The 24930-nt window shown below is 41.3% G+C and overlaps 1 protein-coding gene across 1 annotated transcript; it reads left to right on the forward strand.

Annotated features, from left to right (window-relative positions):
* Window positions 1–1773: 1773 nt before the first annotated feature.
* Window positions 1774–23514, forward strand: antxr1a (ANTXR cell adhesion molecule 1a). The gene is made up of 18 exons (XM_069682632.1): window positions 1774–2204; window positions 5344–5415; window positions 5518–5589; window positions 6132–6213; window positions 6393–6426; window positions 7825–7904; window positions 8547–8615; window positions 9045–9125; window positions 9955–10015; window positions 10375–10473; window positions 13277–13346; window positions 13448–13526; window positions 13815–13910; window positions 15443–15484; window positions 16361–16456; window positions 16688–16855; window positions 17616–17696; window positions 21761–23514. The coding sequence occupies exons 1-18, from the start codon at window positions 2047–2049 to the stop codon at window positions 22157–22159; spliced, it is 1839 nt and encodes a 612-aa protein (XP_069538733.1). The 5' UTR covers window positions 1774–2046; the 3' UTR covers window positions 22160–23514.
* Window positions 23515–24930: the final 1416 nt, after the last annotated feature.

Below are 24930 nucleotides of genomic sequence, written 5' to 3' on the forward strand. Positions count from 1 at the left end.
TTTTTACCTGCTGTTGATCAGCCAAGTGTACTAATAATCAGTCCTTAGGTGACCTTCAGGGGCATGTCAATCTCTAGTACAAACATTATTTAATCCTGATTTATTGAAAAGGTGTTTTATCCAGAAAAGCTGAGAGGGTGGTGAAGGGGTAGCTGGGGGGGGGTCTATGTAAAGGTGACAAACAAGTAGGTAACAAATATAGGCAGGAGAAAAGGCTAAACATGAGTTGTACTACGAGATTAGCTGGAATGCCGGGTCTGTTGAGCCTAAAGTCAGAGTTTTCAGAGTGTCACGAAGCTGCAGTGAAAATCAAGTGTTTAACCCTGTAAACATCACCATGTGGTGTTTTTCATGTGATACAAGACATATCAGGGACAACATAAGCAGTCATCTCCATGGCTGGGCCTGTCTGCTGTTTTTTTTAAAGGTTATTTTTTGGCCTTTCATGCCCTAATTGAGAGAAGACAGTGGATAGTGTTGGAAACAGGGGAAGAGTGTGGGGGATGACACGCGGGGCCAAAGCGCCGAGAGAAACTCACTACTGACTACTAATGTTAACGTTGCTACTACTAATAACTAAATTTCAGCTTCAACAAGTAGCCACTAAACATTGGCGGAAGCATTGTTTTGTTTTCGGCTGTGATTTCACGAAAGAGGAAACTTAGTACATAGTGGGCGGGGACTATGCAGATTCAGGAGTTGTTAATGAGGGACAAGGAGGAGATGCCTTGGGAGGATTTTTACAAGGTAGTTGTATGTATTTTGCAGAAAAAACATATCTGACACTATTCTACTAAAACATGACTGCAGCTGGTCTTTAACCTGGCTAGATCACCATGGTAACTTACTCTGCGAAGCTAACCCAGTCGGGAGTTTTGGCTTAAAATCAGCTGTCGCCCTGACGATGTTCTCCGCCGGCAATATAGATCCTCAGCTGAGGTTATATGCTGGCTATATGGAAACATCTGGAGCCGTAACGTTAGGCGTGAAAAGCCACAGAACGAAGCCGTGCAGTTAGCACATAGATTGTATTTATTGCGGCGATGAATCAAACAAAACTACTACAAAGAGAAAGGAATCCACTTCCAATAAACATTAAATTAGTACTTCAAAACAAACTAAAGGACTGCAAACTACAAAAAATACTGAAAAGCCTACTATAAAGGGACACAAAGTGGCGAAAAAGAAATGCAAATCTTCAGAGACACAAAATAATACTAAATGAACACAAGGAGACACAAAACTCTAAAACTGTAAGACGAGACTGATAGTTTGAAGTTTGTTTGCATCTCTTTTAGTCTGCAGTTCCTGCTCTTATATAAGATGAATAGTGTAGTAGGACTTGACTGTGTCCAGGGGCGTGTTGTATTATGATCTACCCATGGTTTATTGTTAATTGAATCATTTAAAAGTTTCCAACATATAAGACTATAATGGTTGTATTTATTACAACGGTAAAACGTATACAGTTTTACAGAGTTCAGGGTCACTGAGTTTATATTGATCATGGTCTCTGGCGATGTAAAAGCAGCCACTTATCACCACTAGGTGGCAGAACAGAGCCAGCAGACTACTGCATCCACTGAATACTTTTCATCAATCTCTTCCTCTTGAGAGAGAGAGAGAGAGAGAGAGACTTGAAAACACAGAGAGAGTTTTGCAGAGACTCTTAGACATCCCGGGTCTGATGGTCCCTGTGTTGCATGACCTTGTCATTAACGTACAGCAGCAGTAGTGGGAGGTTGTGGAGCTCTGTGTGCAGGCTGTGTCTGAGCCAGTGATGATGAGAGGGTCCCAACAACAGTGAGAGCCACAACACTCCTGCTCTCTCTCTCTCTATCTCCTCTCCTCTCCACTTCAGTTACACTCTCTGCTCTACTTTGGATTATAGTCTTTTTTTTTCCTATGGGGAAGACGCCTGAGGAGGATTGAAAGAAGAACTGCAAGAAGGATTAACTGCAACTTTTCTTCTTCTTTTTACTCACTTTTCTTCATTTTGAGTTTATTCATCATCTCGTCTGTATAAGAGCTTCTTCAGCTGGAATAATGCCTTCGTGCTGGAGCAGTAGCTTCTGGTTTCCAGTGGTGTTTGGTGCTGCGCTGGTTGTTCTGACTGTTGGGAATGCTGGACCGAACCAGGACAGGAGGCAGGCTGGGTCGTCCTCGTGCTTTGGAGGCTTTGATCTCTACTTTGTTTTGGACAAGTGAGTTACCTGACACACATTACGTGACACTCTTAAAGAGGACAGATGAAAAAAGCATGGTCTCTGTTAAAGTCTATGAGAAAGCATTTATTTTGACTAAAAGGTGTCATGATTTATAACTTTCTGCATCATCCTTCATGCATATTTGTGCATAAAGTCATATGCATGATTTTATATTTGTCTTTGTGCTTCTCCCACCATCGTCTGCCAAAATATTAACATGATGTCATCAGCATTTCTGTCATCATCACACCCTTTGGTGTCATGTCATGCAGAAAAAATGATGCATGTATCGATGATGCTTCACTCTGATAGGCCTCCATCCACACTTCAGCTTTGCATCCGTCCATAGATGGTAATAATTAGTGGTGTTTTGGTGTTCCCTCATTCATCAGAAGCTGCAGGCTGCTGCAGACTGTCTGTTGTGTTTGGTGTGTTCATCCTCATTAACATAACATTGACCATGCAGGCAGACTTTATCCAGAGCTGCTTTTGAGTAAGTGCATAAACGATCTGCATCCTCAAGTAGGAAACAGGATGTTTGGCATCCCTGCAGAGTCATGTGGATGCACTGGTTTGGATTTGGGAAGACTTTCCGTGTTTATCTAACCTGGTTTTCGTTGATCTCTGTGCTTCCTGTCAGACATACAACAAGGGCGTCTTATCCAACCATGTTTAACCTTTACTTGATCCCATCTCTTACATTTTAATGAGGCATGATATGGTTGCTTTATTTCTAAGCATTTTTGAAGCTATCTGAAGTATAAACATGACGTAAGACCTTAATTTCCATGCTGGCATTAGGCAATCTCCTCATGTCATGTGATAATAGATCTCAAAAAGTGTCACGCATGAGCAGTGTTTACCTGACTTTTCCAGAGTGGGACTTGTAGTGAAAGCATTAATGCTGCAGATAAATATGCACACACAGCTCCTCTGGCACCGACATGAACTCACCCAGGCTGTTTCCTTTGGACTCCAACAGAGCACTCAGCTTATGACATTTGTGTTCTGCAAACCTGCCTTGTTTTTATAACCACGAGCAGAGATGTTTGCCAACTAGGTCAGCAAAAGTTTCACAATTCGACTCATTCCTCTCGTCATTTTTCGGATCCTGATGATGGGATTGGAGGATCTGTCAGTCTGTGGCTATCCCTCCTGAGATGATGTTGGATTTTCCAGTTGTCTTACAGTACAAGTCGGTGCCAGCTTCAGGCACTCTGCTGTTTCCCTGAGGGCAAATTAGGCAATTGTGTGTAATAGAGGGTAATTGTAAGTGTGAGGCATGTTTTAACGACACAGATTTATATTACATGTGTGACCTGACTGCAGAGATATCCTCCACCTGCCCTCTCTGTCCTCTTGAGGGGTCTCTTCTCCGTGTGTGCACTGCCCTCTCTCCATTAGGTCCAGATGTTTCAGTGTTTCAGCCTGTTGGCCGGCCGGTTTGTGCTGGGACTTGTGTCATGGTAACACTGGAAAAATAGGTGTTTGGAGAAATGTCCAGGGAGGTGTGGAGTAATAAAAACACAGGTTAGATAAAAGGCATTCTGATAAGAATCAATAATGATACATGCACGCTTCAAATGTCTTTATTAACCTGATACAACTGTTTATCTGCTGATCATTAGATTAGATGACTCTACTGAGAAGCTTCTCTCCTCCCAGTCTGTATTCCCTTGCCATTGCTGTTGAAATTCAATCTGATAAAAACATTAAGTTAAAATGTAAATAGCATCAGATCAGTGTTGTAGATTAGCACAGAGGGAGTAAACTGACCTAGTTGTAACCACAGAGCTGGTTGCATGAACGGTAAATGAGGGTGAATTCATTTTGATTCCAAAGACATGTATATATACAGTAATTGCAGGTGCATTATAAAGTTGTTAACTGTAATCTGAGGAGTATGGCATCATTGCCTTTCCTCAAGGTAAACCAGCCGTGCCACCCAAAGAGCTTACTCATGCAGAACTACTCTGCAGGTTCTTCTATTCTCCTTTTCTCTTTAAAAGTTTATTCCATGAATGAATCACTGACCTACTGTGCACAGGCTGAAGGACAAATTGTTCTTAAACCACTGCAAAGAGATGCACTGGAAACAGAAAACTTCTACAAAGACACACTAAATGACTACTGAGTGATGCAAAATGCCTACAGATGCAAACTTTCAAATGGAGACAAAACACCGACAAAAGACACACATATACAACAAAACACACAAAGGAACTACAAAACAAACAAGAGTACAACAAAGTAATAAAGAAGAGTTACTTTATTAATCCGAGAGAAAATTCAAAATCTTGAGTGAGAGGCTGCATATGGACATGCAGTTGGGAAATTCTGTGCTTTGCTCATGGACCAACCCAATTACATGGTTGGTCTGTACCAGGACTTAAACCAGTGACCCTCTGGTTCCCAAACCAAGTCCCTATAGATTGAGCAACTGTCAACCCCCAAAAAAGTACTACAAAGGGACAAAAGATACCTACAAGCTAAGACACAAAACTACCACAGAGGCAGGAAAAACTACAAATAGACACAAAAGTACTACAAAACACACAAATGAACTACAAAACAAATAAAAGTGCTACAGAGTAACAACAAAGTACTACAAAGAGACAGAAAATACCTGCAAAGAGGTGCATAAACACAAGCATACAACAGAAAACACGGGAAAAACTACAAAAAACACAAAAGAACTACAAAAACTAAAAGAACTACAAAAGAACAAAAAAGAACTACAAAAACAAAAAAGAACTACAAAAAAGAACTACAAAATAACACAAAAGAATTACAAAAACACAAAAGAACTACAAAAACAAAAAGAACTACAAAACACAAAATAACTACAAAAAAACAAAAAAGGACTACAAAGGTGCACAAAATGTTTAAAACGCATATAAGCACATAAGCACATAGCACATAAATTGTAGGTATTAGAAGTCTCCTTGAGTCTGCAGTTCTTTCTCTTATGTGAGAGGGTTGGGGGGGGGGGGGCTTCAGTTATGTCAGGGGCCCATTGTCAAATAATACACCCATGGTTTACTGTTAAATTTGACAACACTCAAACAGCTGTACACACAAGAAGCCAGCGTTTGAAAAAGTCATCTTCATACTCATTTGTCTTTTCTCTCGCCAGATCCGGGAGTGTGCAGAATCACTGGACTGAAATCTACCGCTTTGTTGAACATCTTGCTCATAAATTCATAAGGTAAAAATCTAATCGTGTCATCAAGTGACTGTGGGAAAATGTAACAAGAAAGAAGACTTAACTCACCAAACAGAGTATCATTTTCTCTTCTCCTTGCTTCAGTCCACAGTTGCGGATGTCCTTCATCGTGTTTTCCACTGAGGGGAGGATCTTAATGAGCCTGACAGAGGACAGGTGGGTGCAGATCCCTCAAAACCACCTCTAATCCTCTGCTCTTCTATCATGCAGCTGAGAGGAATGAGTGTAATACCAGATTTGGACACAGGTCACACAGTTATGATCTGATTTTTACGACCATGAAGAGATTCCAGACGGATACTTTCCCCCTCTGTGATCTGTCTGTACTGTCGTCGATCTGGACAAACACTTTGACACATTGTGGGCAGCTTATGTGTCTTTTCTTTCCTCAGCTGAGCCACAAAATCTTCTCACTGTTTCACTGCTTCCTCGTATCTTATCCTACAAAGGGCTAATTTCCTGCCTTTCTGCGTGACAGTTTCTAAAGCCAACACACCATTATAGTTTCTATTCACTCATCTGTTACACATCGCTGGTATTTTCTGCCCTTATGGAAACTATTATTCTGTTACCACGCCTCGCAGTGTCTGGCTTTAGTCAAAAGTATGTTCACAAATGAATCTGACAAAACAAATATTTTAGAACTAAATGAGATTATCAACAATCTGGGTTACCTCGTCTTCTGTGTGTCTGCTCAGGGAACGCATCCGTAAAGGTCTGGAGGAGCTGCAGAGGGTTCTTCCTGGAGGAGACACCTTCATGCACGAGGGCATCCTGAGGGTGAGCTGCCTCTGCGTGTGTGTCCGACTCCACGCTGGCTTCTGCTTTATCTCTACTCAGGCTCCAACACAAACACTAAGGAGCTAAATAGATGTCATAGCAGAGAGGAGTTCCTTTATTCACTGCATGCTACGAGATTGATCGTCTACTGTTTCAAACTAGCTTTTCTTTGTTCTCAGGCCAGTGAGCAGATCTACTACGGAAACACTGAAGGTGTGTATCTCTTTTCTTCGCTTGGACAGGCAAACATGGTAGAAAGTTTTGAGTATACTGCAAGTCAATTCTAATAATGTTTTTAAGATTATTTTTTTGGCCTTCCGCCTTTACTAGATAGGACAGCTTGAGACTGACAGGAAACATATGAGGAGAGATGACATGCACCAGAGTCAAATGGGCCTTTGTGCATGGGGTGCCTTCTTTAACAACTGAGCTAAACCGGTGCCCCTTAGAGCTCCTGTGAGGAGTTTTTCTCTGGTTATGAAACAGACTGAAATTAATTCTAATTACTCTATATGAGCTACAAAAGCAAACCAGACCATCAGTGACAACAATGATTATTTCTATATTGTTATTTTAATGCCTGAAACCGCAGATGGGGGGTAGGTGTCAGGCAAAGCGATTAACTGCACGCTGCCTTTGTTTATATTTTCCAGTATAAAAATTTAAAATGAGTGATACATATGACTGTTAAAGAAAGCAGGGTGAGATTTTTTGTTAAACCACCACTTCAGCATGTACAGGACAAAATCAGCAGAGATAAGAGGTACGGCTTTGTCCACAGGGGGCGCCAAAATCAACACAAACCCAATGTTCCTCACAGGAGCTTTAAGCAATGTTAAACCTCAGAATAAACCAGATCGTCTCTGAACATATGAAGCATTTTGTCTTTTTCTGTGGGTATTGAATTAAACCAGTGGTTCCTATCCATTGGGAAAAACTGTATAGTTACATTTAAGGCAGAGGCAATGATTTAAAAAAAACAACCTGCTCACAGTTCAGGGAAATGTGTACTATAATTACCAGGTCAGGTTTTGAGTTGACTTATGGGTTGCACAGTGGTGCAGGGTGGCATCACAGCTGGAAGGTCTCTGGTTCGAATCCCGATTCGGCTAGCGGTTGCTTGTCTGTGTGGAGTTTCCATGTTCTCCCTGTGCATGCATGGGTTCCCTCCAGGTACTCCAGCTCCCTCCCACAGTCCAAAGACATGCTCGTTAGGTTAATTAAGGACTCTAAAATTGACTAGCCCCCAGTCCAGGATGTACCCCGTCACAGCTGGGATAGTCTTCCAACGTGATCCTGAACAGGATAAGCGGTATAGATACAGTTTGGAGTTAACTTTTGTGACTTTAAAGTGTCACAAGATAAAACAGTTGGGATCCATCCACAGATGGTCTGAACCCTGAAGTGTTCATTTCCTATCAAAGGGCTATCTGTGATGAACTTCAGAATGGTACCATTTTGATCGAAATAAATCAGACTGTGTTATCAGCAAATTTTAGATTAGGTTACAAAACATCAGTAATCTAACAATGCTGCATGGCTATTTGAAATGAAAGATGAGATAAAAGTTTGAAATTGGAGCAGGGCTGACTAAATTCTTCCTGTCTGCAGGTTATCGCACTGCCAGCGTGATCATAGCGCTCACGGACGGAGAGCTGCACGAGGATCTCTTTTACTACGCTGAGAGGGAGGTGAGAGACATAAAAAAAAGAGGCTAAATGGGTCACACAAATGATAACCAGGTGAAAAGTGCGAGCCAGCATGTGATGGACCACATCAAACACATGCCAGCCTTTACATCCTCACTTTGATCCTCCTCCTATAGTCGGGAAAAAATTGGGTCAGAGTGTTTGCCAAATCTAGACATCCAAACTCACATCTGCGCTGAGATCTAAAGATGTATTCGACCATTCAGACACTACAGGTGAAAGCGCGCAAAAGCATGAGGCGTCACTCAGCTCTGATTAACTTAGACACACGTTGACAGCATGTATGAGGGGCTGACGCTCACAGTAGCTGGAAATTATCCTCTTGACAGCCGTGGGAGGTCTGAGGTTGCCATTCAACACTTAGATCCACAGACATTACTGCTTCAAAATAAAGTGTCTGCTCCTGTGATCTGTTTCAGTCACCAGTGTGAGATGTATTGTTATATGACGTCTGAATTGTTATTCAGTGGAAACATGGCGTTTCACAACTTCTTGGAAATTCTTGTCAGAGGCCGGGAAAATAAGTCTTTTGTGACTTTGTTTTGGATGGTGTTATGAAATGCAGAGTGTAATTGAGCCCAGGTGCTGATCTTCCTGTTTGTGACTCTGTGAATACCTTACAAGGCTAACCGCTCACGGAGTCTGGGGGCCTCTGTTTACTGCGTGGGGGTGAAGGACTTCAACGAGACTCAGGTTTGTTTTTTCAGTCTGTACATTAATGTCTCATGACGTTTAAATGTAATGTAGTGAAGCTTTGGACTTCAGACTTTTACTTTGAAACATTTCAACTAGTTTTTATAAGCTGCTATAAAGAGCTTTAAATTACTTAAAGGCACAGTGCACCACTTCTGCCACTGAGCTTGCACATTTAATGTCTTTAATACAGTATTAGTCAAGTGTTTGGTGGCCTAATAATAACAGAATGGGTCAAGAAGAGTTTCCCCTCCATACTATAGTGTGAACATTGTTTAAGTTTAAACAAGATAACTTGGTTAAATCATGATTGTGTTCATATGAGCCACCTCTGTTGTCAATTATCCTCTACGCTGAGCTGCTTCTGTGTCTTCGATGAATACACGTGAAGTTGTCACTTGTAATCATAATAACTTGTTTCCTCTCTAGCTGGCAAAGATAGCCGACAGTAAGGACCACGTCTTCCCCGTCAACGATGGATTTGAGGCCTTGCAAGGCGTCATCGACTCGGTGAGTGTTTCAGCTCTGCCCACAATATATGTTGAATATATCACCAAGAGTGCGTGCTGCATTGAGGACTGAACATGTATTAGAGGTCCACAGGAAACCATATTGCTTTAATGCACTAAATGTAACTGCTCCCATCACTTCTTATTAAATCCTTAAAGACACTAATCTAAGAAAACAGGACAAAAGACAAAACAGGTTTAAAGCATGCTAAGTTGTTTTGTCCGTGGAGCCAGGCCAGTGCCGAGGAATTCCAGGAAAACCCGCTGTGACTGTGACTTTCCTGCTTTTGATCAACACGGCTGTTGGCTGACCAAACATGATCAAAGTGTGAGCTGTATCTCTTGAGACCCACCTCAGTGACTTAAACTGTTGTATGTTCCAGCCTGAGGAGGGAAAAACAGCGTGTCTTGAAGGGGCTGTTATTGGGATGTGAGGCAGAGTTAAAGGTCTGGCAGCTGTCTGTCATCTGGAGCAGATTAAGGGCAAACTGTCACTTCTTATTCATTTGAGCGGGGCAGTGGGTCATGAATCTTCTTTGTCTTCAGGGTAACTGTGTATGTTCCTGGAGAGCAGCAGGTACAGATACATCTGCAGAACAGAAATGAGAATAAACGGAAACTGAAAGCCAAAGGAACCCTGTGACGAATGTTAAACAGGGATTCAGTTCAGATGAGAATAGATTCCCACAAACACTGCACCGATAAGCCTCAATAGATCATTCTCCATTAGGCATTGTAATGGTTTAGACTATTTTAAGTACTCTTCTTGTTTGTGCATTAAAAGTTGCAGCATCATTGAGGAGTTGCGTCCTTTCTCCTCCTCTCCTCAGATCCTGAAGAAGTCGTGTATCGAGATCCTGGCAGCTGAACCCTCAAGTATCTGTGCCGGAGGTAAGACAAGAAAGATTAATCTTCTGGTCATTTTCATCAAGCCGCTCCACCAAGGGAATCAGACCATAGCTGGTCTTAGTTGACTTTAGGGGATGTACAGTAGTAGTAGTAGGCATGTAGTAGTGATGATGTTTTGGGTTAAAATAAATCCCTGAGACGTCGAACTCGTTTTTTAGTATATACTGCTAGTCAGGACTTGTATTTAGAAAATGTTCAAGACAGAAACTCTCGGACAAGGCAGTAGGTGTTACATAACATTATGAGATGTTTGGGTTTTACTTTGAACCACAAACCAAACTTATGGTTAGTTAATGTGAAATGTTTGAGGTGACATTTGTGTTCCCTCTCTCCTCACTCAGAGTCCTTCCAAGTCGTGGTGAGAGGAAACGGATTCCTCCACGCCCGCAACGTGGACAAGGTCCTGTGCAGCTTCCGCATCAACGACACCCTCACAAAGAGTGAGTGGAACATCACTGAACATCTCTTCATTGTGACTGCTTCACTGCAAGATCTGTTGTATCACATGAGTGTTTTAACTGAGTACACACTGACTCAAAGCATCAAAGCTGGTTACAATACAATCAGATTATATAACAGTATAAATACACAGCAGAGCTTCCTGAAAGTCAAACACCAAGTGGTGGCGCTCAGCTGGAGTCCTCTGTGATCAAACGAGCAGCCATGCTGGTTTTACTGGTATGACAGTAACATATTAAGTAATTTTACAGCGTGGAAATGAGCCAGAAACAAAAGATAAAGGAGAACGCGTACCACACACGAGGCAGGAGGAGAAAAAGGCCTTAAGGATACGACCAGTTTCCTCACGGTTTTTACTGGTAGCAGTTTTTAAAACCACTTCCTGCCAGGCGTGCCACGGTAGCTGCAGGAGCTGCTGGTCTAATTACAAAGCACAGTATTAACCAGCACCGAGACACAAACAAAACGTGTGCTCCTCCTCCGAGTTCATTGTTCTCTCTCGGTTTGCTTCAATCCAAGACGTCTGTTTTGGTGTTAGTATTTGGTTGCACGTTAACAGTCTTTTATCATTTTACATACTGTTTACAGTAAGCATGACAGCACACATGCACTACTTGTTAGCAACTCAGAAAAAGGCTTTTCTTCCACTTAATGCCTTTTTACTTTGGTGATGCCATCAACATTCAGCACAAGCATTTTACTCTTTCCAAAAGTATAGAAACATGTCTCTAGGCTGTGATCAAACGCTATATTTCCTCAACACATAATTATTCCTGCGTGACCGTCAAACATCAAACCCCCTGCAGCGTACACACACACACCGCGTACATGGAAACAATTAGAGTAAAATTATCTCCTTACGTCAATCCCTTTATACTTGTAAACTTCTGGATTCACTCCTTTTTCTGAAGTTTCTGCACAATCCTCTGGAGCTTTTTAACATCTCATCAGGGCTAACCTTTGGGGATAAATATGTGACCAGCTTTAAGGAAAAACATTTCTTCTCTCTCTAATACGTCCTTACTTGTCATCAATGACTCCCCCTCTTCAGCCCTCTGCTTTCCTTTAAAAATAATGTAAAATTGTAAAACGGAAAGCATCAGTATGTAACTGCATATGTTAAACAGATGAGTCAATGTTTGAGTTTGTTCCTCCAGGAAAAAGTAGCGTCAAATACAGTCAGACAGGCTGGGGTTTGGCAGGTCCTGTTCTGAGCTGTCCATTGTTTTGGTAACAGATGTTGCAATTATAGTGCTACAAAGAATATTAAGTTGTGAAAATAATAAGACACAAGGCTTTCTAAGAAGTCGTTCAACATTTTTGGAAATGCGTTATTATGCTTTCTTGCTGAGAATAAGTTGGGAAGACGGATACAACTCTTATGTCTGTGTGTCAAATATGAAGCCACTGCTATGAGCGAGCTTGAAGCTGCTAGCTAAAACATCTGCCAACCAACAACTCTAAATGTCACTTATTAAAAATTTCAAACTCTTTATTTGAGAAATATAAATAAAAAACCCAAATTGTTGTTTTACTTACTTTGTCTCCTTTCACAACAAGAGTCCAGGAAGTAACTGCTCCTAACCAGGAAGTACTCCTACAAATGAGAATGTGATGAAAACCAAGAATTTTCCAACTCTACACTTGTTTTAGTGTTTGTATTGAAAGAAAAAGATCAAATGTGAACTATATTTGAACTTTAGGGGTGGTGGTTGGTAAATTTGAGACAGTTTGCAGTCTCAAAGCTAAGCTAAGCTAAGCTAACCATCTCCACCAGTCTTAGGTTGTATATCTTCCGTGGACTTGAGCAATTACTCCTCATAATTTACTGGTTAAGGTGAACTCTGGACACTTGTCTGCACCTCACAGTAAAACATGACCTCTCTCTGCGCTCGGGGAGTAAACAGTCCAATAAAACATCATGACGTGGACTAGAGGATGTTAGCCAGCCGCTTTATCCTCGGGGGATTTAAACCGTAAAAACCTGCAGACTCAGGTCCCATCACATCTTTACTGGACTTTCCTGTAATTTGTCGCTCAGAAAGCTCTCAGTCCTTCTTGTCATGCTCTACTCTGAGGCCATTCTGAGAGCAAGGTGGATCCGCAGATGAACTCTGAGCATATCTGGGCCAGTTTATATTGGCTCTGAGCTGGTTTTGGCAGCGTTACTCCCCCTCTGTCCCCTCCCCTCCCCTCTCCTCAGTCTTGCGTGGTGTTGCTAGAGAAGATCAGCCGCGACCCGTACGGCTGCTTGTGTTGATTTCCTCAGTTCTGGGGTATGCTCTCGCCCTGCCAGGATAAACACGCAGGCTTGGGCGACGATGCTGGTTGGAGCCGCTTTCCTTAAAGCCAGCTGGATAAGAGGAGGAGGAGGATCTGGATTAGCCTGAAAAACAGGGGTGCAATAGTTGTATCAGTGTTTCTGAGGGGGGATACACATGTCAGGAGGCAGCAGACAACAAAGCACTTGTGTTCGAGAAAACGCTTCTCTCAGTTTTTTAATGAAGTTACTGTGAAAGATGTGACATCGTTTAGCTTTTTTTAAGCATGCTGAGAAAGAGGGGAGTCTTTCTCTCTTGCATTAAGTCATGTGGTGTTCAGTCAATCTTATAGTTATATAGCTAAATAATCAACATAAAGTGGAAGCTTTTAGGTCATGAATTGTGGGTGAATTGAAACCTCCCTGTTTGGGATTTTTCAGTCAGTCAATACTTGGCTGTTTGCATGAGACAAGACAGGAATGTTTGGCTGTCTTTCATGACCTCTTTTCCTCCTCTTACATAGTGGTGAAGCCCTTGATTGTGGAAGATACATATCTTCTCTGCCCAGCACCGGTACTACAAGATGAGGGGATGTAAGTTCACCATTAAAATATATGTGAGGTTTTATATTTACTCCGTTTTTTTAAGGCACTGCTATATTAACAGCTGAGATATTTTCCCTTTTCTTTTCCAGGGCAGCAAACCTTTATGTCAGTATGAACGAAGGGCTCAGTTTCATCTCCAGTTCGGTCACCATTACCACTGTGGGCTGTGTGAGTACGATGTAATGTGCCAGAATGTAGCTTCAAATGTTTTCTTTTGGCAAATGGTGCACAAAAAACTGTAAAAGAAAACAGAATTATACTAACAAGAGATAACAAAGTAATAAAAGCAATCCAAACAGGCCATTAGAGTCTTTAATCACTGATTCCATGGAAGATGAAACCAAAGGAGCCTCTGTTAGTCTTGCATGAATCACGAGGTCTAGAGAAGTGGTTTACATCTTTTTAGTGCTCCACATAACCCAGCAGTCTGTGTTGACGTGTCTGTCTCTGTTCCAGTCTGATGGGACCATCCTGGCCATCGCTCTGCTCATCCTCATGCTGCTCCTGGTCTTGGCTCTCCTCTGGTGGTTCTGGCCTCTCTGCTGCACTGTGGTGAGTTTTCTAAAACACTAATGCAATCATAACATGCACACATGCTGCTTTACGGATAGTCTGTTCGACTCTTTTCAGCAGCTTCAAACACTTTTGGAATGCAGACGTAGTGTTTTTAAGACAATAAGAGGGAGAGAAATGTGTTTCCCAGGTCTGTTTGGTCTGGGTAACGCCCCCCGTACGGCATCTTATTAACCTAAACAACATTCCCCTGGTGAGGAGGTTAGGTTTTGCATCCCTGCAGCTGATTTTAGCCCACAACCAGGAGAGGTCAAGGCCACTGGGTTAACGTGTGTTTAAGTAATTATGCTGCTGAAATAATTTCCAAGAGGTCACAGGAGTTGACCCCCGAGTCTCTCCAGCTAACACTTCCACAGACTATTAACTGGACAACCTCCACTGGGAAGACTTAGCAAACTCCTCCACCAGTAATTGGGGCTAAATATTTGGAATTTCCAGATAGCGGTGTGGAAACTAAAAGTCAAATTGAATGTTTTGGGTTGAGAGTTTTAGGAGCGAGATAACTCACCAGAAAGGGGAAGTTTTATGGCAGTAATCTGCTGTGGATACATGACAGTGCCATTATTTAGACAGTGGTCAAACCACCAGCATCATAATAAGTCATCAAACTCTCTTGATAGCAGCCGCTCTTTTTTTTTCAAAATCTCTGTCTCCTTTCAAATGAAAAGTGTCTTTTTGAACTTCAATGTTTCCAGTGCTGGAAACAGGGAGGTTGAGAATCGCCAGGAAGAGAGAGAGAGAGAGAGAGAGAGAGAGAGATGTCAGCTTTTACAACATGGCCGTTCCTCCCTTTACTTCTTTCTGTTCTCGTCCATTTAGCTGCAAATTGGAGTCTGTGCAGAAAGTCTGTTTGGGAAAGCGACGCTGGGTTACCATGGGGAATAGTTTTCTGTTCCAGGGTTTGGTGAAGCACAGAGGAAAATTACAAATAAGAATCAGAACCACTTAATTTGCCAAGCCCATTTAATGCTGAAGGAAAACACTGACAGCTGAGGTGGTGACATACATAGGGGGAAAGAAACAGAGCACACGCGGGTAAAGTGCATTAAGTATTCTTAAAAATACATTCTGCTTATGTGCCACTATGACGTGTAACAGCTGGACTTCATTCTCTTTAAATTACGCATGGATAAAGAGTATTAACCAGATAAATAGGATAAGCAAAAATAATAAATAGAATTAAATTTAATGGGTAACATTTCTCCATACAGAAAGTAAGAGCAAACAATACCATATTTATGAGCCTGTTACTCCTCCCTTCTCCTAATCAACGTCAGGCCAAAAAATCTGGAGAGCAGATTTCTAGGTCAGCGCATCGATCACTCTTATGAAAGAGGAGAGACTCGGAGGAAAAAACAATCCTCAGCTTGTTTTAATGTGTTTCTATTATGTTGCACACGCAGAAAAACATTGCTGATGCTTTAAAAATCTATTTTGAGACGCGTGTTTGTGATATTTGTTTTCACCTTACCTCCTTCTCCTCTCATGCAATCTTTTTCCTTCCCCTACAGATCATCCACGAGCCGCCGCCACCACCTGAGGAGGACAGTTCGGTACGAGCTGCACTTCATCTGTTTCTTATGGCTGCAAATAGAGCTCATCTTTTTTTAAGGATCAGACAGCTGCCAGTGTTTAGGTCGAGTAATTGGTCAGTTCAATCTGACATTTAAAAATCTCAATGGCCGTGCGGAGTCATTCACTCACCTCCTGGCTTTAATCTATGATTTCACTCCTTTAGTAATTCATCACATGTGATGCTCACGCCCTTTTAGGATAACAAAGAAATCCTGACTTTTGCTGGTTTTCCCTCAACTGCACAGACTCCAATTCATGTTTTTTACATCAGTTTTGGGCCTGTGTGGAATATGTAGAACTAACTCTCTAATGACATTATCTCACATGGCTTTGATCAGCACATTTTCTTTATTCAAATATTTTCTCCGCCCAAAATCTCAAAAGTGCAATAACAGCAAACTAACATGGGAGCGTGTAACACATCATGCTGCATTTATTTGCACCAATTAAACTGAGAATTGAGTTTAACTGGTGAATTTATTCTTAAAACAGACTCCAATGTTAACCACAGCCTCAAAGACAACGCTCAGCACGCATTATGGTTTCCTCTGTCCGACATCCTGGTAGATTATGAGGCAGACAGGCTGTATTAAAGAGCTGAAACATCACAGGTTTGGCCAGTGGGCTTTGTAATTTCCTCTGATCTGACAGACATCACAGAGGGGACAGAAATTAGGGTGGGGTTTGGTGGGTGGAAGGCAGACAGAGAGGTATTTAATTTAGATAAGTGGCCTGGTGAGCAGAGGGCATGAAACCAGGTAGCTCTGAATGTTGGTGTTCTTTTCATATCTATGGTGGAAATGGCTCGTTATGAATATTTCACAATAAACCTACTTCCTGTCTCTTTCACACAGGATGATGAAGACTTTGAAGCACCTAAGAAGAAGTGGCCGACTGTAGATGCATCCTACTACGGAGGAAGGGGAGTCGGAGGAATCAAAAGGATGGAGGTGAGATCAACTAAAGGTCAAGTTATCTAAACTATCCACTGTGTCCATCCATAACAATTGGGGTTTTTATAAGCAACTAAAGCAATCATACTCACTGTAATTTCAAGCCTGACAGTTTCACAATAAGACACTCATTAACATCTTTTTTTCCCCTTAACCAATGATGTAGAACATAAAAGTGGATTGTGGCACCGTCACAAACCTCTGACTCTCCATACTCTTCAATTTTAGGTTCGCTGGGGAGAGAAAGGCTCCACTGAAGAAGGAGCAAAGCTGGAAAAGGCCAAAAACGCCAAAGTGAAGATGCCTGAGCAGGACTTTGTGTCGCCCCCCATGCGGGTTCTCAACAATGGCATGCACAAACCCCCCGGGCCCCGCAAGTGGTACTCACCCATCAAGGTACACACCGACGACAGCAGCCGGGAGGGAACTGTCTGGTCTGCAGAAAGACTCATTGTTTACAACAAGGATTTATCAGTTTCAACTGTTTAACATAAGAAATAAGACATGGCGGCGTATTCGTTAGATATTTGTCCAACGAGTCTGTGAATACAGCTCAGCTTACTTTTAATTAATGAAAGCATTCATGGTTGTTTAAAAGATCTTCTGGGAAAAATGCTTTTTTTTCAGTCATTAGCTTGTGTTCATGTGCATTAAGTAAAACATCTGCAACAAATTACTCCATGTTAATCTGGCAGAGGATATGTAGGTAATAGCATTATTAAAATGCCGCAGTGAGAGAAGTATTAAATGTGTTAAGGTAATAATGTTTAGGTGACTACTGGCACACAGGCCCTTCCTGCAGGGCCAGCATGGGGTTAAAGGAGTCGTTGTGAAGCCTCCCAGTCAGCGGGGGGATCGCTAATAGAAACCAGACTCCAGTTGGACTGACCTCCAGGGAGCAGGGCTGCACAGCCAGCAGTTTAGTGAAGAAAAACAGCTGCATTTCCTGCCCTTATCCTGCAAATATTTGCTGTTTGAGAATTATGAGAATCAGTTCACGATGACCTAAAATCATACAGTCTGCAGGAATTTGATAATACTTGTCATTTTAGAGCGGGTTTTGGATGGAGAGATAACAGAAACCTGATCAGTTGTTTGTTTTCTAGGGTAAAGATAGTTTAGGTTTGTTGTAATGATTTCTTCTTTGTTTCCATAGAGCAAACTGGATGCATTGTGGGTACTTTTAAGAAAAGGCTACGACCGCGTGTCTGTGATGAGACCTCATCCGGGCGACAAGGTAAGAATAACTGAAAAGCTGCACAGACAGGCATAAAATGTGACCATTAATCAGCCTGACGTCAGGCCTTGGCTGTGCGTTGTCAGAGATTCTTTTGTATCTGAAATTGTTGAGAAAATAGACCAGCTGTGAGCAATGAAGTGTGCACAGAGAGGCTCATGGGAAAACTTGCGGTCAGGTGGGATTCAGGCTGCAGGGTCTGACTACAGCACGCTGCGATGTAAAGACGTCTGGAGAAGTCATTATGAAAAGGCAAATGTGATTCCTCAAAGGCCAGCTGTAAGGGGGATAACAGTGTGATGACCTCTTCTGTTGGCAGCAAACACAGAGTCTGAGGCTGAGGGAGCTGCAAGTGTTGAAAACGGAGTCTGCGGGAACACTGTATATTATAATCCCTCACCCGCAGGAGTTTAAAGGCTAATGCTTCATCTTTCTCTTACTAAGACACGCTGATTTATGCTGGCAGCCGCAAACACTTCAAGGCTTTCCAATTTACTGCCTTATTTAGCATAATTTCCAGTCTAGGTTACGTCACTGTATTTGTGTTTTTTATAGTATGTAAAGCAGCTTCAGCTGTCAATGTGCAAAAAAATCCAGACAGTGATGTCTGCTGTTAAACACAAGCTTTAGTATACAGTCTGGGGACAAGCTGGTTACTTCCATTAAGCTTTATAAAGTGGCACAATGCTGTTTTTAAACTCTGGATTTAGAGAAACATATATCTGTTTATGTGGCCATGATTTAAGACGCCACCATTATCAGTGCTGTTGTTTCACTGCACAGGATTAGAGAGAATAACAGGCCCAGAACTCAGGGTACAATGTGAAATACAAATACATGTGTTGTGTAGAAATATGTATTACATTTTGGAATATAAGCATTAAGATATTTCCATTTGATGTGATGGTGCAGCCACCAAAATAGAAGTATATAAATGATATCGCTGTGATATAGAAAAGCTGAATTATATTGTTTTTAAAAGAACGACTTTTAAATGGTTGATTTCATATTATTTATTTTGGCCAGCTGACGACACATCTCACTAGCATAATATTGATACAATGGCCAAAGTGCTGAAACACATTACACACCATGAATAAAACATCATATTTAAACAGCTGCACCGCCAACAAATACAGTAATATGAGCTATTTGGAGAGAAAGGAGTCTCAAGTTCAGCTTGAAATAAATTAAAAAAATAAAGGTTTGTAATTCACCTGCAGGAATAAACTACTATCAGCAGACTGCCAAGACAATCATACATAATCAGCAATCATTCATCAGATAGTTTATTTGTAATTTGTTCTGAACTGGCCACATTAAGCAAAAAGCTCTGGTCTGATAAGTTGTTGCGTTACAAAAATAATGACGCAACATTTTTTTTCAGCCGGATCTTGGACAATAAGTCTGCAAGGCCAGTTTATTTTGCTTCCAGCTAACATGCAATATAGTTTGATACTGAGGAAATGCACTGACAGTCAATGTCACCACCTCTGGAATTATGTTACAGTTCAGCTAACACAGCTAACACACTGCTCTGTAATTAGAAGTAAACGAGTAAGTCCTCCACACTATAAAGCTCTTCATTAGTGTGATGGAAAAAAAAAAAGCTCTGCTCTACTATCCTTCATGATTCTCAGTAAACAAGCTTCTTCTGGTTGCAATTAAGAGTCTCTTGTCAAAGCCGTGCTTTTATAACTTCCCCTAAATGAATGCAACGGTGGGAGGGAGGAGGCCAGTTTATCCTGCTGCCTGCCAGACAGAAACACAAGTCAGGTTCCTGTTACGTGTCATTTATTTCTGAGCCTCTGTTTTTATTAATTAGAAGAGGAATCAAATACAAGACAGCAAGATTACTCAACAAAGCATACCTTAAAACACTCAACTACCCTGCAGTATATTCTCTTTAGCATTGACTGATTTTTAGGTTAGCTGTAACAAAAGATGCTGGATTATTCGATAGATTGATAGGACATTTGGCACAATAGGAATAAAATACAGTTTGAGTTTATTTTTCCTTTCTTGTCATAAGTATGTCATGCAAATATTGCCTGGTTTTCTCTGAGAAGTCATTTTGCCCCGCTGGTAAATGAGCAGCACAGAGCAGCACTGTCATCCCTTATCACTTCACTACACCTCCCTGATCCCCTCTGTGCAGCTGCTCCCCGGGTGGAGCTTGTTTCTGGAGTCGATTTGCATGACCTCACTCTGGTTTGAATCAGAGGACAGTGACGGCAGGTTATTTTGTCCAGCTGAGTTCAGCATTAGCATAAATGTCCACCACTAAAGCTGTGATTTACAAAAAGAGCGTATTTAAAGGTTTGTTGACTTAAACACAGGGATGTAGGTCTGCCAGGACAAAAGGCATGGCTTCTATATATGAGAGTCATGGTAGCATCTGCTGTAGTCATCAGTCTATGTGATCTCCAACAGCAGCAGAGGACATTTTTATATGTTAGACAAATCCAGCTGTCAAACATGAGAAGAGGGAAATGTCTTCAAGAAAGGATGTCATTTTTTCAAGCTGCAGTCTTTGGAACTAATGTGATTCATTAGACACAGTTGTCAGAATATGGATGACAAATCATATAGTATGTTTCACAGTAAATTTCAAGTTTGAAATCTTATTTTTAATATTTAATATATCTGTGTTTTTAAGCCCTGTTTAAATGTTTGTGTTAAATAAACAATTTTTCACTTCATCTCTTGTAATATGGTGCCCAAAAACTGATACAATTCAAAGGGTTGACAGAGGAGTCAAAAACTGTGCGCACAAAAATATCATGCTGTTAGTTGAACAGGTAACATATTGTGTAATGCTTTTTTGTTCAACATTCAATCGTTTCCTTTTCTACCAATTTCATTCATTATTTTACGACATAGCCTCCTCTACTTTACTTTTCGAGGATAGCTATTTTGGTGTGAGCTTGGATTACTTAGCTAGCTAACCCTTGTTAGCATTAGCTAGTGTTTTAGCTACTGTCTCAAGAGTTTTTACTGTACAGTAATGCTAAAACAGTATTCACAACAGTATTTGGATCATTAACGTTACGTTAGCGCCGGTTGTAGTAGTTCTGTGAAAATTAGCTTCAGCGAGGTAGCTAGCTTAAAAATCTGGCGCACTGTGTGTTACTTACTCGCCTCTATTTATCTTAACTAGGCTATATTGTTGGTGTGAACTTCCATTACTTAGCTAGCTAACCTTTGTTAGCATGATCTACTCATATAAAATGTTTTAGCTACTGTTTAAGGAGTTTTTACTGTACAGTAATGCTAAAACAGTATTCACAACAGTATTTGGATCATTAACGTTACGTTAGCGCCGGTTGTAGTAGTTCTGTGAAAATTAGCTTCAGCGAGGTAGCTAGCTTAAAAATCTGGCGCACTGTGTGTTACTTACTCGCCTCTATTTATCTTAACTAGGCTATATTGTTGGTGTGAACTTCCATTACTTAGCTAGCTAACCTTTGTTAGCCTGATCTACTCATATAAAATGTTTTAGCTACTGTTTAAGGAGTTTTTACTGTACAGTAATGCTAAAACAGTATGATAAGTATTTGGATAATTAATGTTACGTGTGCTGTTTGTCATAGTTCTATGAAACAATTAGCTTCAGCGAGGTAGCTATCTTAAAAATCTGGCGCACCGTGTGTTACTTAATCACCTCAACTTAACTAGGCTATAGCTATTTTGGTGTGAACTTCCATTACTTATCTAGCTCAACTTTGAGCTTAGCTTTGAACTTAGCTCAACTTTTCAACATGAGCTAGTCATATAAAATGTTTTAGCTACTGTTTCAAGATTTTTTTTACCGTACTGTGCTAATAATAATAATGTAAGTAATGCTCAAACAGTCGACATTGCCCCAGTAAAGCAAGCTAGCCACACACACAAAGCGTACACACTAATTCATTCATTGTCTGGACGTATGGAAAAGTCCCTGTCATTATACTTTATGGGCTATGCATAACAAAAATGAGAAATGTGAAGGGTGAATTTGGAAATGATTGTTGTTTATCATCACTATGTGCTCTTCTAATATCTTTTCTGTTTCTAAATTTCAGGGCAGATGCATGACCTTCACCCGCACAAAATCTCCCCCTCCTCACTACCCAAACTACAACCACAACCCATCTCCCATCTACAAGCCTCCACCTCCACCTCAGGGCAGCCTGCCACCGATACCAAACAGTCCACCATCTTCTCCATCGTACTCCTTCTCCGACCTGCCACCACTGCCTCCAACACCTCCACCCAGCTCCTCCACTCCCTCCCCTCCCAACACGCCTCCCCCTTACACGCCACCTCCTAACCGGGCTCTTCCTCCAACCAACCTGCACATACCTGCACCACCAGCGCTCCCCCCCACACCTCCACCTCCAGCCTCTCCAACCGGTTCTCTGCCTCCTCCTCCGTGTCGAGCCCCTCCACCTGTTCGCCCACCACCTCGCCCTGGCCTGTAGAGCTCTGACTTTAGAAGGAGAGAGTTTAAGAGGATTTAAAAAGACAACTCAGCCAGCCACAGTCAGCTCATGACCATCCTTGATTGTACCTGTGAGCGTGCACATGTAAGTGATTCCTGCCACGCTTGGTGGACTGTGGCTGCTTTGCCTTGTGAAGCAATGCAGTGACTTGTTTTCAGCTATTTGTCTACAGTGACTTTTGTACACATTTAGCCCAACAGTGCAATTGCTCGAATGCTTGAATTACAGAGACATTCCCTACAAATGAGGTCATGCAGGCCGGCTCAAAAACATTTGTCTGCGTGGACCTTGGAGCTGCTTCAGGCCCTGACGTCCCCTCAATGAGCACACAAGATTGGATGAATCTTGACCAGTTTAGGAACAACAGCTTCTACTTTTTATGAGCCCTCGACAAAGAGCACAGTCACGTTCAAAATGATCCTGAAACTACAATATGCTCCTGAATATGTGTGTCACATTCCTGTCTTTCCTGATAAGAAGTAAAAAACTCATATTGCAAACGTTCCACCCAGCAGATTTAGAAGAAAAGGTTGTTTTTGTACTTTTTGTACTCTTGAATGTTGAGCAGTTGCATGCAATAGTGTTGGAGTCAGCATTTTCTTTTTTAATAATGTTTCGTTCTTGTTTTATACAACCTAAATACGTTTTCTATGTTTACTTTTATTGACCACGTTTAATTTTGTAACGTTAGAAAACCTTACTGATAAACACAGGTACAGTAATCGTATTTAAAAAGCGAACTATCTGCAGTATCAAACTAGTATAATGTGACTCATAGCTGGCCTATTTTTGTGCACATCACAGTAAACAATAAATTGGGATTTAGACATTAAATAAGCCGTGTTACTTTACTGACCTGAACCAGATGACAGAAATCACAGCTACATTAGCAGAACCTCTGTTTAGCAATATGTGGACAAAAATATGTCACAGTCAGGGAAAAGCTTTGCACATCATCTCGCTCCTCCACCCACAGCCTCTACAAATATGTGTAAATAATCAGTTTGATATAACCATGTGTGTTCGGATATCTGTGTGTGTGTGTGTGTGTGTGTTTGGAAAAAAGATACTATGCAATGTGTGTGTGTGTTTGTGACAGCAGAGTCAGTATGGCAGTTTTATCAACTTAAACAAACGTGTTTGGTTTATTTGCACAAAGTTCACAAGGTTAATATGAAGCGGATCTTCTGAGGAGTCTCAGCAGAATGCAAAGTATGTAACTCTCCACCAAACAGAATGTAGACACCTTTGTTTGTTTCACTTCAAATGAAAGTAAACATTTCAAGTGTATTAAATTGGACGATGCCTTTCTGTATGTTTCTTTAACTATGATTACTGACCTGTAAACCATTGAGATTTACAACATGACACTTTGCTCTCTTAGCTTTAATCATAAGCCTGTAAAGACTTAAATGGGTTCATATTTACTTAAGTCACAGTGGTGCTCCTGCAGATTATCAAGAATGTCTCCCACTTGCATTTTACTCTGCACTATGTGAAGGTATGAAAATATTCTGCAACACTGTAATTCAGTGGTTCCCAACCTTTTTTCCTTTGTGCCCCCCCCTGCTTGTATCTATTAAAGGCTGAGCCCCCCTAGCCCGCACACAGGTACACCAAAACAATAAAGTGATTAATTCCAAATCTTAATTTGCAAAAATTAACACCAATCAGCCAATAGTTCGCAGAGACGTGGCCTACAAAGTAACTACTATATTTGAATGAAAAGAATATATTTTTTAAATAGTTGGACAGACTTTTGATCAAGTAAGTGCTTTTTTAATGATTTTATTTAACATGTGCAAATCTAATCTTGACAATCTCAGTGCAGACAAAGCCTCACGCACCCCCAGCGATCTTTGGTGCCCCCCTAAGGGGAGCCCGGACCCCAGGTTGGGAACCACTGCTCTAATTAACACACATTTTATTCCAAATTCTGTTGACAGTAAATCAGAAGCTGATGTTGACACCGGGATGACAGAGGAGAGAGACTGATTACAAAAAGCACAGAGGACCTCACTCACCTCCTCTGATGGAAAAAAAGAGTACGCTTAGCATGGCTAACTTATTCCAGATGTTCACATGTTGCATTATGTCACATGCACGAATGGAGTGAGCTATCTTGGAAAATATTAGACACCATCTGATCCTCAGGAAATGTGGACAGGCTGCAGGAAAGGTGCTCTGGTGCTAATCGTTTGTGACATAATGTGGGGGCAGTGGACGGGACGGAGTTGTATAAGGAGCTGAAGCTTCTGAACGTCTTGCAGAAAGTGACTTTGATTAAGATCTGACGTTTTTTACGTCATTTGAAGTTTGTCCATAAGAAAGCACATTTTAGTTTGGGATCCTTTCAGTGGGTTTTTTCATGTCAAACAAACTCAGAGCAAGATGTCTGGAGGCTGTTGCCAGCTTTTGATTCCACTCAGTCTAAACCATTACGGCACAGCTGTCTAACATATGCATACATTATATAAACATTGCATCACAGATTATATCTATAACACAGACCTCCCCCATATGATTCAAGCAACAACAATGGGGTGCAGTGTCACGCTCGGTGCTGTCAAGTATTCTTTTATAAATTCGGTTGAACTTCTTCACCATGAACACTACGCCTTAATTAGTGACTGACAGTTTATTTGAAAGCTTTTCCTCCAGACTTTGTCGGCTCTAAGTGAGTCCAGCTTCGTGTTAAACCAACATTCACTGTTGTCGGGCCTACATACAACTTTTGTGGAAGATTAGAT

Source organism: Semicossyphus pulcher, unplaced genomic scaffold (assembly GCF_022749685.1).
Source record: "Semicossyphus pulcher isolate SPU_LCO1_2020_fin unplaced genomic scaffold, fSemPul1.0.p SCAF_6, whole genome shotgun sequence".
NCBI lineage: Eukaryota > Metazoa > Chordata > Actinopteri > Labriformes > Labridae > Semicossyphus > Semicossyphus pulcher.

Bases quoted from the DNA above. Each gene is read 5' to 3' on its own strand.
- antxr1a (XM_069682632.1), top strand. From the start codon at position 2,047: ATGCCTTCGTGCTGGAGCAGTAGCTTCTGGTTTCCAGTGGTGTTTGGT. The intron at 5,416-5,517 runs GTAAAAATCTAA...TCCTTGCTTCAG, and splicing joins CTTGCTCATAAATTCATAAG to TCCACAGTTGCGGATGTCCT. The intron at 8,616-9,044 runs GTTTGTTTTTTC...TTTCCTCTCTAG, and splicing joins AGGACTTCAACGAGACTCAG to CTGGCAAAGATAGCCGACAG.